Source organism: Bison bison, unplaced genomic scaffold (genome assembly GCF_000754665.1).
Source record: "Bison bison bison isolate TAMUID 2011002044 unplaced genomic scaffold, Bison_UMD1.0 scf7180017864180, whole genome shotgun sequence".
Classification (NCBI taxonomy): domain Eukaryota; kingdom Metazoa; phylum Chordata; class Mammalia; order Artiodactyla; family Bovidae; genus Bison; species Bison bison.
Window position 1 is genome coordinate 15,021,488 of NW_011494752.1, and position 12,950 is coordinate 15,034,437.

The 12,950-nt window shown below is 48.2% G+C and overlaps 1 protein-coding gene across 1 annotated transcript in view; it reads left to right on the forward strand.

Annotated features, from left to right (window-relative positions):
• CCDC42 (coiled-coil domain containing 42) overlaps positions 1-11,758 on the forward strand; it is a 12,630-nt gene extending 872 nt beyond the window's left edge. The window contains exons 3-7 of the mRNA XM_010843197.1: positions 6-68; positions 681-878; positions 5,953-6,174; positions 6,397-6,555; positions 11,469-11,758. Of these exons, the coding sequence (XP_010841499.1) occupies positions 6-68; positions 681-878; positions 5,953-6,174; positions 6,397-6,555; positions 11,469-11,546 (720 nt within the window). The 3' untranslated portion in view covers positions 11,547-11,758. The remainder of the gene's footprint in view (positions 1-5; positions 69-680; positions 879-5,952; positions 6,175-6,396; positions 6,556-11,468) is intronic.
• Positions 11,759-12,950: the final 1,192 nt, after the last annotated feature.

A 12,950-nucleotide genomic window follows, 5' to 3' on the forward strand; every position in this document is an offset into this window, starting at 1 on the left:
GGGAGGAACTGGGCATCAAGGAGGCCCAGCTGAAAGCCCACATACAGAAGTTTGAGCAGTTCATCCAGGTACCAAGGGGCATGGCCTGCTGCAGCCTGGGTACCACACTCTGCAGTTGTCCCTCCTCCCCCGCCCCCCCATCCCCCGCCTCTGCTGTATTCCGTTGACTCCTCATCCTGGGTTGGGAGGTCTCCTGGGTGCTCACCAATGCCTGGAGCTTCCCCCTTTGTGGCCCCCTCCTCTTGCCCTGTTTGTCATTTTCTGCTTGTCAGTCTCCGCTCCTCTAGGGTGCTATTTCCCGCTTCCTTGCCTGTTGTTGGTATGGACAGTTTATCCAGTGAATGAGTGAATGGGGAATGATGAATGAATGAACGTGCCACACTCAGGGCCAGACGCCTGGGGTTACAGAGGTAAACCATGCCCCCAGCTCACCCCACCCCTCCAGACACTGGAGTTGAAGAACCAGCACTGGAGTCCACTCTGAGACAATCACAGAAATCCCCTCAACCAGCCTCACATAACCCTAAGACATGCTTCTCCTTACACCTCGCCCCCACTCAGGCAGCCCGGCCACCCCCGTCCATTTTCAAGGTGGACAGAAGCTTCGTGGGGGCCTCACCATCCTGGGCCCCAGGGAGGGCAGGGCCCATGCCTGACTGGCACCACCTCCCTGGCCCCAGGAGAATGACCAGAAACGGATCCGAGCCCTAAAGAAGGCCAACAAGGAGCGAGAGCTCAAGAGGCAGCGCATGCGCGAGCTGGCCAAGGCCAAGCAGGAGATGGCAGTCCTGCGACTGGAGCACCAGCGGCTGAGTGCCAAGATGCAGGAGTACTCCATCTTCAACAAGTACCTGGAGAAGGTGGTGGAGAACTCCGAGGTGTGTGGAGGGCTGGGGGGCGGGCTTCTGCAGCCCTACTGCCTCGTCCCCAGGGGCCTGGGCTGCGGACCCTCTGCTCTGGGGAGAGGTCTCCAGACGAGGAAGGCAGCTGGCAGAGGGCCCTGGTGAGACTGGACTCATTTCTCAAGGGTGGGGGCCTGGTTGTACATCTTTGTGTGCATGACGTCTGTGGGCCTGCCTCTATATGGGTCACAGGTTCGAGGTTTTGTTTTGAAGCACCAGCAACCAGCTCTGCCTGCCTCTGTCTGATGTGGTCCACACTCTCCCTGCTTCCCCTCCTCTCTGGTGTTTTTGGTCTACGTTGAGAGTACAGGGGCAGAGGGAGGGAAAGAGACTGGGACACACCAGCCTCGTGCAGAGCTGGGCACTTAGCATATGCTGGGCCCTGGGCTGCGTGCTGCAAGTGGAACCTTGCTCAGTCTGCTCGCTAGGCCCCAGAGGAAAGCCATCATCTCACCCTGTTAGAGGAGGAATTGGAAGCTCAGAGAGGTTACGTAACCTGCTCAGGGTTGCACAGCTTGTAGGTGGCAGAGCCTTTGTGTCTAACCACCCCTCTGTAGGCCACTGACCACTGCTTTTTATCAAGGTGCCTTGTTGCCAGAGCTAAGGGAACTGCCCAGCTCTCTCCCCACCCATGCTTCCTGCGGCATTTGACACTGTTGATGCTCCTTTCTGAAATATTCCTGCGCCCTTTCCTATGGGGCTCCTCCCTCTTCCTCCTCCCTTCTGGCCCTTCCTCCTCAGGCTCCTCTGGGGCTCCTCTTCCTTAAGTTCCTTGGATCTTTGTCCCAGACCCTCCACTTTTCTCCCTGAGCAATTCCCTGGGCCTCTGATAGATGTCACCCATGTCGACAGCCACCCACTTGTGTCCTCCACGCCCACATGTGACAGCAGCAGGGCCCCTCACCAGGATGGAACGAGGTACGAGGTGTGCCTTCTGGGCTGTGAGTCTGAGTCCATGTCCTGAGAGGGGTTCAGGGAGACAAAGCACACACAGCTTTTTTAAAAGTCCTGGCAATTTCCATATAGAACCACTAACCTAGTTTATTTATGCGTGAGCCCCAAATCTGTTATTTCCTGCATTCTAAGGTACCTACTATATGAGAAATTGTTCATTTAACAGTTGGTTTTTCTGGGGGTTAGGGGGAGTGAGGGAAGACTACTACATTAAAGCAGTAGACTGATTACAAGACGTGACTCAGATTTAGAGCTGGTAAAATGTGTCTTAGGACCAAGGAGACTGGTCTGGATCTTGCTGGCCCATATCGCCCTCCTAAGCTCAGGCCCCTACATCTAATTCACCGAGTCCATAACTGCTTCTTGCCATCCCCAGGCCAACCCTGCTGCTGGTGGGTCCGTTGCTGGTGAATGGCATGACCACCCACCCACAGCCTCACCAGAACCCAGACCTCACCCTTGACTCCTCCTCCCTCAATCCCCGAAGCCATCAATCAGCAGATCTGGTCTATTCTCCTAAGTATTTCTGGAATTCAGCCCCTGCCCCTTCCTCATTCAGACCACCAGACGTACTTCTTAGGAGTTCAGCTCTGTGTTATTCCTGTCCAGCATTCTGCAGCCAGCGTACTCAAAATCTTTTTCTCTTTCTTTCTTCCTTTATTTCTTTCAAAATATTTAAATCATACTGAAAATTATACAAAATATATAACAACACCCAAGTATCCACCATAGCTCTATCAAATTGGAATTATTTTCTCCTATTTTCCCCCCTTCTTTTTTTTTTTTGGCCAAACCATACAGATTGCAGGATCTTAGCTCCCCAACCAGGGATCAAACCCAGGCCCCCGCAGTGAAACCGCCAAGTCCTAACCAGTGGACCACCAGGGAATTCCCATCAAGCTTGTTGTTATTATTTTGGGCAACAGAATACATTACCCATAAGCTATGAATAGTATGTACATGTCCTTTTATGGCTTTTTTCCAATCAATGATTTTTAAAAAAATTTTTGTATCATGGGAAATTTCAAACATACAAAAGTAAAGAAAATAGTCTACTGAATGCCCATTCAGTTCAGTCCAATTCAGTCGCTCAGTCGTGTCCAACTCTGCGACCTCATGAATCGCAGCACGTTAGGCCTCCCTGTCCATCACCAACTCCCAGAGTTCACTCAAACTCATGTCTATCGAGTCAGTGATGCCATCCAGCCATCTCATCCTCTGTCGTCCCTTTCTCCTCTTGCCCCCAATCCCTCCCAGCATCAGAGTCTTTTCCAATGAGTCAACTCTTCGCATGAGGTGGCCAAAGTATTGGAGTTTTAGCTTCAGTATCAGTCTTTCCAATGAACATCCAGGACCGATCTCCTCATCACCTAATTGCAACAATTATCAACTTACTGTCAGATCCCCATCTCTGCTATTGTGAAGCAGATGATATGTTTTTAACCCATAAGTGCTTCAGTATATCACTCTAGAGCTCTTTGTAACATATCCACAGTACCCATATCACATGTGTCTGCTTGCTCAGTCGCTTAGTTGTGTCCAACTCTGCAATCCCATGAACCCATATCCAGCTGACGTCAAAATTTCCTGGTATTGTACAAACACTTTTAGTACAGCTGGTTTGTTCCAATCAGGGTCCAAACGAGGTCCCGACTCCAGGTTTGGTTGGTGTGTTTATCAGGTGTTCTAGACATCATTATTATGCTGATCAAAAGAAGCCAGACATACTGTATGATCCCATTGAAATTTTTCAGTTCAGTTCAGTTGTTCAGTCATGTCCGACTCTTCGCGACCCCATGGACCACAGCATGCCAGGCCTCCCTGTCCATCACCAACTCCCGGAGTTTACTCAAACTCATCTCCATTGAGTCGGTGATTGATATGTGTAAAAACAGGTAAAATGAATCTTTGGGGATAGAAGTCACAATTCTGGTTTTCTTGGTAGTGGTGGGGGCAGATACTGAAAGGGGGCCAAAGACCCTTCTAAGGTGTTCAGAATGTTCTGAGCTCCCTTCTTCAGTTATTAGCTAGAATACTATGAACACCATCAAGAAAAGGACTTCATAGAGACTTCCCTGGCAGTCCAGTGGTTAAGACGCTGTGCTTCCACTGAAGGGGGCACAGGGAATCCCTGGTTAGGGAATTCAGATCCCACATGCTGTGTTGCATGGCCAAAATGTAGGAAGAAGAAAAAGGACTTCAGAAAGAGAATCTTCCCTTCATCAACTATTTGGTGACTATATTAGCCATAAAGCAAAAGCTTGTTAAATGCTTGACTCTTTGAGTCTCCAGAATAATGAGTTGGTTCTCCAGCATCCTCGACAAGTGCCCTGTAACGTTATTAGTATTATTGCAAACTCATGGGTTTTTAACATATTTGATATGTTTCAATCCTTTGCACTTATTCTTACTGATGTTCAAAGGGTCCCATCATTGGATAATGGGAGCCTCTTCAAATTGGTATCTGAGTGCTTTTGAAATTGGTGTTAAGTTTAGGAGCGGTAGTCCTGATTGCTCTGATGTAGCCCACTTTTTAAATTAATTTATTTTTAATTGAAGGATAAATGCTTTACAATATTGGTTTGATTTCTGCCATACATCAACATGAATTAGCTATAAGTGTACATATGGCCCCTCCCTTTTACCTCCCTCCCACCTTCCTAGCCAATTCTTTTTAACTGTTATATATTGTTGCACCTCTTAGAAATGCAGACCGGAAGTTATCTCTCTGCTCACTCCTCCAGTGGATGCAATCCACACTCCTCAGTGTTTACTGAGCACTTTTTTAAAAACTTCTCCAGGGTGATCTCTCTCTCCCCATCTTGAACTTGGGCCATTCCTACTAAACTCTCTTGCTCATCCTGAATATGCCACACACACCTCATCAGCTTTATCCAGGCTGTTCTGTCTACCTGTACGACTTCCTCACCTGCCTTTGCTCGGCCATCTTCTCTTCATACCTCTGGTCTCATTTTTTAACCACCCTTTCCCTGAAGAAGCCTCTTCTGGCAGTCCCTATCTCCTCTAATACTGAGTTAAGTGCCTCTTGCCCACAGAGGAAGTGTTTGCTGGAAAGGCGAGTTCCCGGAACACCAGTCTATTGCTGGAAATGTCATGAGATGGAGAGAACACTCAGGGAGTGTCCCCTGGGTGGCTGGAAGGCACGTGTTGATAAATCCCCCAGGCATGAGTTGGCGTCCTGAAGCTGGTGCTTACAGCGCCTTGAAGAGAGGGAAGGTCGCAGGGCTTTTGTTCTGCTTAGGGTCAGAGACGCGTTGTGTGTGGGGGAAGGGTGGCTGAGCCTGGCCGGGTCCGCTCCTCTGGTACCCGCCCTCTCCAGCCCCGGAGGGAGGCCTCAGCCATTGCTGAACAAACACGAGAGCACCAGGTGGAAGATACTACCTAACACTCTGCCGCGGCCCCATCCCCCAGTCACCGATAAGGCTTATCACTCTGTGTCGTAACTGACTGTTTACTTGTCTGTGTGTCCTACCGCGCCACCGCCTGTGGTAAGGCTTCCTAAAAGCAGTGTCTGGCTGTCTTATCTCCTGCTCTGTCCCTAGCGTTTAGCACACTTCCTGGCTACTAAGTGGTTCGTGGTGCATTCCTGCTGAATAGGCTCATGATTGCCATCCGAGACAGCGCAAAGTCTACCCCGCCCCCACCCAGCAATGCTCAACCCTAGAATCATATGGGGACCCTTCAGACCGGTTTATTCATCCGGGTCTCTGAGGGTGGAGCCTGGCACGTGGCCTCGTTGAAGCTCCCAGGTGATTCCAATAAAGTGCAGCCAAGCCAGAGAGCCTGCTGAGCCAGGTGCACATGCTCCCGACTCGACGACACCGGGGTCCACGACCCACACCATGTGACCCACGGCCCGTACCAACTCGGGGGGGTGGTGTGGCGCAGGGGAGACTCCGAGGGCTTTACAGCCTTTGGCCCTTGAACTTAGCCCAGGGCCTCCCTACCAGGCAGAGGCGCAGAGGGTGGGAGCTGGGGGCGTAGAGTGGGGTCGAGGCCCCCCCGGGCGGAGGTGCACTGACCTGAGCCCCCAAACCCCACCACTACCCCGCCCGGCCCCCCTGCCCTTGTGCAGTTTGAGGAGATCCACGAGGTGATCGCGCGCTACAAGACACTGGTGAGCATGCACCACGACCTCATGCAGTCGGCACAGGAGGGCCAGGAGAAGATTGAGCGTGCCAAGGCGCGGCTGGCACGCTACAAAGAGGAAAAGGACGACGAGATCCTGCAGCACAACAACGAGCTGGCGCGTCTGCAGATGCGCTTCGACCGTGCCCGCAGCGACGTCATTATCTGGGTGAGTGCCGGGCAGGCGGGGGGGCGGGGACACAGACAGACACACATAGACACAGACACGCACACACAGGCAGGCACGTAAGGGATACACACACACCTCAACACATACAGGTAAGGGACACACACACCAGCACACACACACAAACACGGGTAAGGGATGCACACAACAACACACACACACCCACCCTTAGCGCTCACACCCCGCCCTCATTCCCCTCCCCAGGAATCTCGCTGGGCGCACATTCAGAACACCGCTGCCAAGAAGACACTCTTGCTTGGCACCATTAAGATGGCAACGCTGAACCTCTTCCAGATCGTGAGCAAACAGCTGAAGGAGGCGACCTTCGTGTCCTTGGAGGACACGCACAAACAGCTGGACATGGTAAGAGGAGCCCAAGTGCCTGGCAGGCAGGCTGGAAGTAGCCATGATGGTTCCCCATGGGTTGAGGGGAGGCGTGAAGGCTAAAGAGCAGTGGTCCTCAAGTTTTCAGAATCGCCTGGGGACTCGAGCTTGTTGCTGGACCCAGCCCCAGAGTGTTGGACTCGATAGATCTGAGATGAGAAACCATGAATTTTCATTTTCCGCAAGTTTCCAGATGATAGTTCTGGTCTGGGTTCCACACTTTGAGAACCACTGCATTAGCGCTAAGATTCTGTTGGCCCCATCAACAGGTCAGTAGAGAAACCCATTACTGAATTCCTTAGCTGCTGCACAAGAGTCTTACAAAGTTCTAGTGAGATGCTGAAGGCCTGTAACTGGGGCCCATCCTTGGGGAAAAGAGAACATCTGCAGGGGTGGGAATTAGCAAGGGGGTGACAGTATCAGTCTTATTAGTACCATTCTGAGATTTTTCTCTTTGAAGTAATTGAAAGGAAACTGAAAAGGAATTAACGTTCTCACTGTGTATCATACAAAGCTGTCTGATGCCATGTCTGTGTGCCCCCTGGAATAATCTCACTTCTGACCAAAGGAAAGCCGCATCCCTTAACTTGGGAAACTCTGCACCATGCTTCTTGTGACATGTGGAGAACCATGACGAATTATTTATCCTTTTGGCATATCCTTTTAGCCTTTAGCTCTGCCGTGAAACAGTGGAAAGTAGGCTCCTAAAGGCTGGAATTTCTGTTTGCTTTGTTCTCTGTTGTATCCCCAGCCTCTAGAACTATGCCAGGCAGATAGTAGGCACCACTCAATAAGTATTCAGTGAATGAATATGAAACACAAGCCAATGAAAGCAATTGACTGAGAAGTGCTTTGTCTGTTTGTTTGTTTGTTTTTAAAGAGAAAAGATGGGAATTCCCTGGGGGTCCCGTTGTTAGGACTCTGCACTTCCACTGCAGGGGACCCATGTTCTGTCCCTGAACAGGGAACTAAGATCCTGCAAGCCTCACAGCACAGCCAGAAAAAAAAAAAAACCCCAAAAAAACCCAGCAACCTGAAATTCATGAAATGTAAAGAATTTCACCCACTGACCAGCAGAATTTCCTTAAACCAAAGAATCAGCCTGCATCGTAAGGCATGTTAGAACTGAATTATTCATATTAACAGTCCAAAGACTGTAAAGGGAGTTTGTAAGAAAGTTTGTTGTGAAACAGCGATCCTCAAGCTTTTTTTGGTAGCAGGATACCTTTACACTCATAAAATTTGTTGAAGACCCCCAAAGAGCTTTTGTTTATATGGGTTATATCAGTTGATATTTACTTTATGGGAAACTCAAGCAGAAAAACTAAAACTATTTAATTCATTTAAAATGACAGTAAGAAACATGTTAACACAAATAGCATATTTAAGAATAGATGTATTTATTCATGGCTGCCTTGGGTCTTAGTTGCGGCACGTGGAATCTTTCATCCTGGCGTGAGGGCTGCAGAGTGCCTGGGCTCTGTAGTTGACGCACATAGCTTTAGTTGCCCCACTTTGCATGAGGGATCTTCGTTCCCTGATCAGGGATCAAATTCACGTTCCCTGCACTGGAACGCGGATTCTTAACCACTGGACCACCAGGAAAGTCCCATAAATAGCATTTTTAATGAAAAATACATTTTCAAAAAGTATTTTGTGGGATGGGTGGCATTTCAGCACTTTGCAAATCCCTAAAATGCTGCTTCCTGAAGGACAGGTGGATTCTCACACCTGCTTCTGTATCCAGTCTGTCACGATAGCCTCTGTGATGGGAACATCCCACTTGGGTAAAAGTCCACGTAGACTCACCAGACAAAAGACAAGTAGCAGAAGTAACAAAAGACAGGTAACACCTTAGCATTATTGTAGAAAGAGTTTTGGCCTTGCAGGCCCCTCTTCCCTGCTGTAGGGTCTCAGGACTCGAGGCGTCCTCAGGCACCTCCCCTTTAGCTGTTGTAAAGAGAGATGGGGCAGGAGGTGGTGATCTCCAGCCCATGGCCCCTGCCCGAGCACCCCCTGTTCGGATAGTAGCTTACAGTCCATCCACTCCAAATTCTGAGCGTTCAGACTCCCTCGACCATTTGTTGTCCTCCCCCCAACCCCCCACCCCAACCCCGGGCATGCTGCATGGCTTTGGGATCTTAATTTCGCAACCAGGGATCGAACCTGGGATCAAACCTGGGCCCCAGGCAGTGAAAGCACCAAGTCCTAACCTCCGGACCACCAGGGAATTCCTGTTCTCAACCTTGACTTGCCTGCACAGGAATTCCTCATATGCCCAAATGTTATTTTTAAATATCCCACTTGATTCCTGTAGGATATGAGCCTACTAACACATATACATGATTAAGTAGCCTGAAAAATGGAAAATAAAGACCTGGGAAAATATTGTAATAAGTTGAAACTTTATATAAGATAAATATATAAATAGTATTATAAATAATACATGTTACATTTATAGTAAATATAAGTTAAAATCTAAGGTCAAGGTAAGAGAGAGATGTATGGACTCTTGGTTCTTGGATTCTAAAGGACAGTAGTTCGACAGGAACAGAAGTTGGCTCTGAGCTGCCTTATAACCAGAGGAAAAGCAACACACTGTTCTTGAACCAAAATAAGAAAACATAAGGTTTGCTTAGAGAGAGCCTTTCCCAGCACCTAACCTCTAGCTGAAAATTTTCACAGAGGCTTCAGAGACACTTAGTGAATTATGTTCTCAGTAGCATCCCTACAATGGATGCACGTTGTGGGCTTCAGAAGGGAGTCAACTCATCTAGAACTGGGAGCAGGGTACCACTCAGGGAAAGTGATTCTGCAAAAGGCCAAGACAATTTGCATTCCACTCACTGTCTGTGCAAGGTCCAGCATTATTATCTCTGAATAAAATCCAAACTGTGCTTGGCAAATCCTAGAATCCCAAGGTGATTAAGTTTCCTCCAGAAAAATAAATGGACTCTATGGACTAAAAAGGGGCTTCCCAGGTGGCGCTAGTGGTAAAGAACCCACCTGCCAAGGGTTCGATCCCTGGGTCAGTAAGATTCCCCTGGAGGAGGGAGGGCATGGCAGCCCACTCAGGTATTCTTGCCTGGAGAATCCCATTGACAGAAGAGCCTAATGGGTTACAGTCCATGGGTTTGCAAAGAGTCGGATACAACTGAGGCAACTTAGCACAGCACAGCATGTGGACTAAAAAAAATTAGAAAACAAATGACGTTTTCTGGGTTTAAAATGCAGAACTTCACAGTGCCTTTGCTGTGGCTCTGTCCTGAGACTCCAAGCTGATCAGGTTTCTACAATTTGCTTGCCCACAGGATCCATTTTGGGGTGTGATGACTTACTATAAGAACATAGTTTGGGAAATACTGCACTTGGCATCTCTGTAACCTCGGGAAAGTTACTCTGATTCTTTGTTTCCTCTTTTGCAAAATAGGAATTATGTTGGTAATCGTAATAGTGTTAGCAACTAGCAGGTTGTTGAGAGTTTTGGACAGTCTTTTGGAACACTCTTGAAAAGGAGAAACTGTTGGACTGAGATCTAAGAAGCCATCCAGGCCAACCTTTTCTCCCTCTTTCCTTTTTAAAGATAAAGAAATTGAGTCCCAGAATGATGAAGTGATTTTCTCAGAGTTGTGTCAGGACCCCACGTCGTCTTTTTTGTTTTTTAAATTGAAGTGTAATTCATTTACAGTGTTGAGTTATAATAGTTTCAGGTGTACAGCAAAGTGACTGGTGTGTGTGTGTGTGTATATATGAATGGATAAATACATATATCCATATTCTTTTTTTCAAGTTCTTTTCAATTATAATAGTTTAAGATATTGAATATAGCTCCCTGGGCTATGTATCAATGGTAAGTCCTTATTGTTTCTCTGTTTAATATATGGTAGTGTGCATCAGTTAATCCACACTCCCTATCCCTGCCCCCTTCCCCTTTGGTACCCAACCATAAGTTGGTTTTTTATGTCTGTGAGTCTGTTTCTGTTTGTAAATAAGTTCATTTGTACTATTTTTAGATTCCACATATAAGTGATAATCATATATGTCTTTGACTTACTTCACTTAGTACGATGATTTCTAGGTCCATCTGTATTGCTACAAATGGAATTATTTCATTTTTTATGGCTGAGTAATATTTCAGTGTGTGTGTATCCATATATATATATATACACACATACATATATTTTCTTTATCTATTCATCTATTGATGCAGAACCACAGGTCTTCTAACTTATGAGGCTGTGCTCTTTCCACTGTATCATACTGATTGCATGTTCCTTTTTTAATATTGTTTTTAAAATTTTATTTATTTTTAATTAGAGGATAATGGCTTTACAATGTTGTGTTGGTTTCTGCCATATATCACCACAAATCAGCCATAGGTATACACGTGTCCCTCCTTCTTGAGCCTCCCTCCTATCTCCACGATTGCATGTTTTTTACAACTAAAGTTAGTGAATAAAATTGAAATTTCCCTTGATGACTCAGGATTAACATAATGTGCCTCTGTTCTGGGTTTCAAGTAAATTAACCTGCTTGAAGGCTATTAACTAGTGGAGAGGCATCTGCCCCGACCCTGGCTGACTCCTTTCTGCTGACGCTTCTATCCCCAGAGTCCTCTGTGGAGCCTCCCCTCTGTCTCCCTGTGAGACGGTGAGCCTGAACTTCATCCTCTCACTGCGTCTGCCTCTAGGGGTTCCCACCTCCATCCCTCTTCATTGCTTCTAGTCTGCTAAGCCTGATTCTCCACATCAACTAGAATAATTATCAAATGAGGGAAAGTGACCTCAGTCACAGGAAATGGTGACTCCTTACAAGCAGGCTATGCCCAGATGTTTTTGGATGGGTGGCCTGTCACCAGCTTGGGATTGACTGCAGTCCTTTGGCCTCGCTAGATCCAGCAGTTTATCCAGGACCTGTCAGACATCTGGGCAGAGGTGAAGAAGAAGGAGCTACAGCAAATCCGGGTTTGAAGACCAGCCGTGGTTCTAGCATGTTCCAAGATGGAGAAGGGAGGGAGGAAGTTGCTGGTGACGTTGCCATCCAGTCAGCCCAGTCCAGCTCCCTGGGACATACTCCCATCCACTATCGTGCCTTTCTGCTGGTGAAATCCCTGTTATTCACGTCAGGCCTCAGCCCATCCTATCCCTGAAGACATTAAATGCTATAAGAACTTTGTTCCTAAGTTCTCTCTCTTTTTGGTGGTTTATTCATGGGGAAGAGGGTACACTGAGGGAAGAACCCCCCAAAGCACTCTCTCTGGAAGCTAGTCACTTAGGCTGCTCAGGTTTGATGTCTCCTAGGCTTTGCTGTTTCAGAGAAGGCAATGGCAACCCACTCCAGTGTTCTTGCCTGGAGAATCCCAGGGATAGGGGAGCCTGGTGGGCTGCCATCTATGGGGTCGCACAGAGTTGGACACGACTGAAGCGACTTAGCAGCAGCAACAGCAGCAGGCTTTGCTGTTTATACAGGAAGGATCCACATGGCAACATACAGTGGAGTGAGGACATAGGCCCCTTCTTCTCCTCTGCTACCTCAATTTTTTTCTTAAGTTGGTGTTTCCAGTTGGAGTGCAGAAACTCACTGGAAACCTGGAGGCAGCTTTCCGGGTCAGAGCAGCAAAGGGTTTGACTGCTGAGTTTTTGACCATAAGTACAAGGCTTCACGGGCTTCCCAGGTGGCTCAGTGGGCAACTCTTTCTTGAGAGTGAGGAACTCTTTCTTCCCTGACCTCAGGAGGCAGCCCTGCCCTCCCGCTGTCCCCACTGGTCCCCAAGACCTGCAGTATGGTATCAGCCACGCTGATGTAGGAGTAGCAGGCAGGCCTCCAGGTGATGGCATCTTAGCACCTTAGGCTGGAATGATGGCTTCAAACCAGCAAACCTGAACTGAGTGGAGGTGAATGGGAAGCCTCATGGCATGTGCGCTCGGTCATGTCCGACTCTGCGACCCCATGGACTGTAGCCCACCAGACTCTTCTGTCCGTGGGTTTCTCCAGGCAAGAATGCTGGAGTGTGTTGCCATGCCCTCCTCCGGGGGATTTTCCTGACCCAGGGATCAAACCCACATCTGCTGCATTGTAGGCAGATTCTTTGCCCACTGAGCCACCTGGGAAGCCCATGAAGCCTTGTACTTATGGTCAAAAACTCAGCAGCACCCTTCTCAGTCATCAAGAGCAAAAGGCAGGTCAGAGACTGGACCGAAAAAGCAGCATTCATTGAGCATATATTTCAGGTTATGTCATCCTGGTGAAAACCATGGGACACCATCAGCCCTATCAGCCCGGAATTACCAAATGGGACACTTGCCCATGGACACTGGCTCCAGATGACAGGGTCGGGAGTCACGTTTGGCCTGCCTGTCCCCAGCTGGTCTCCC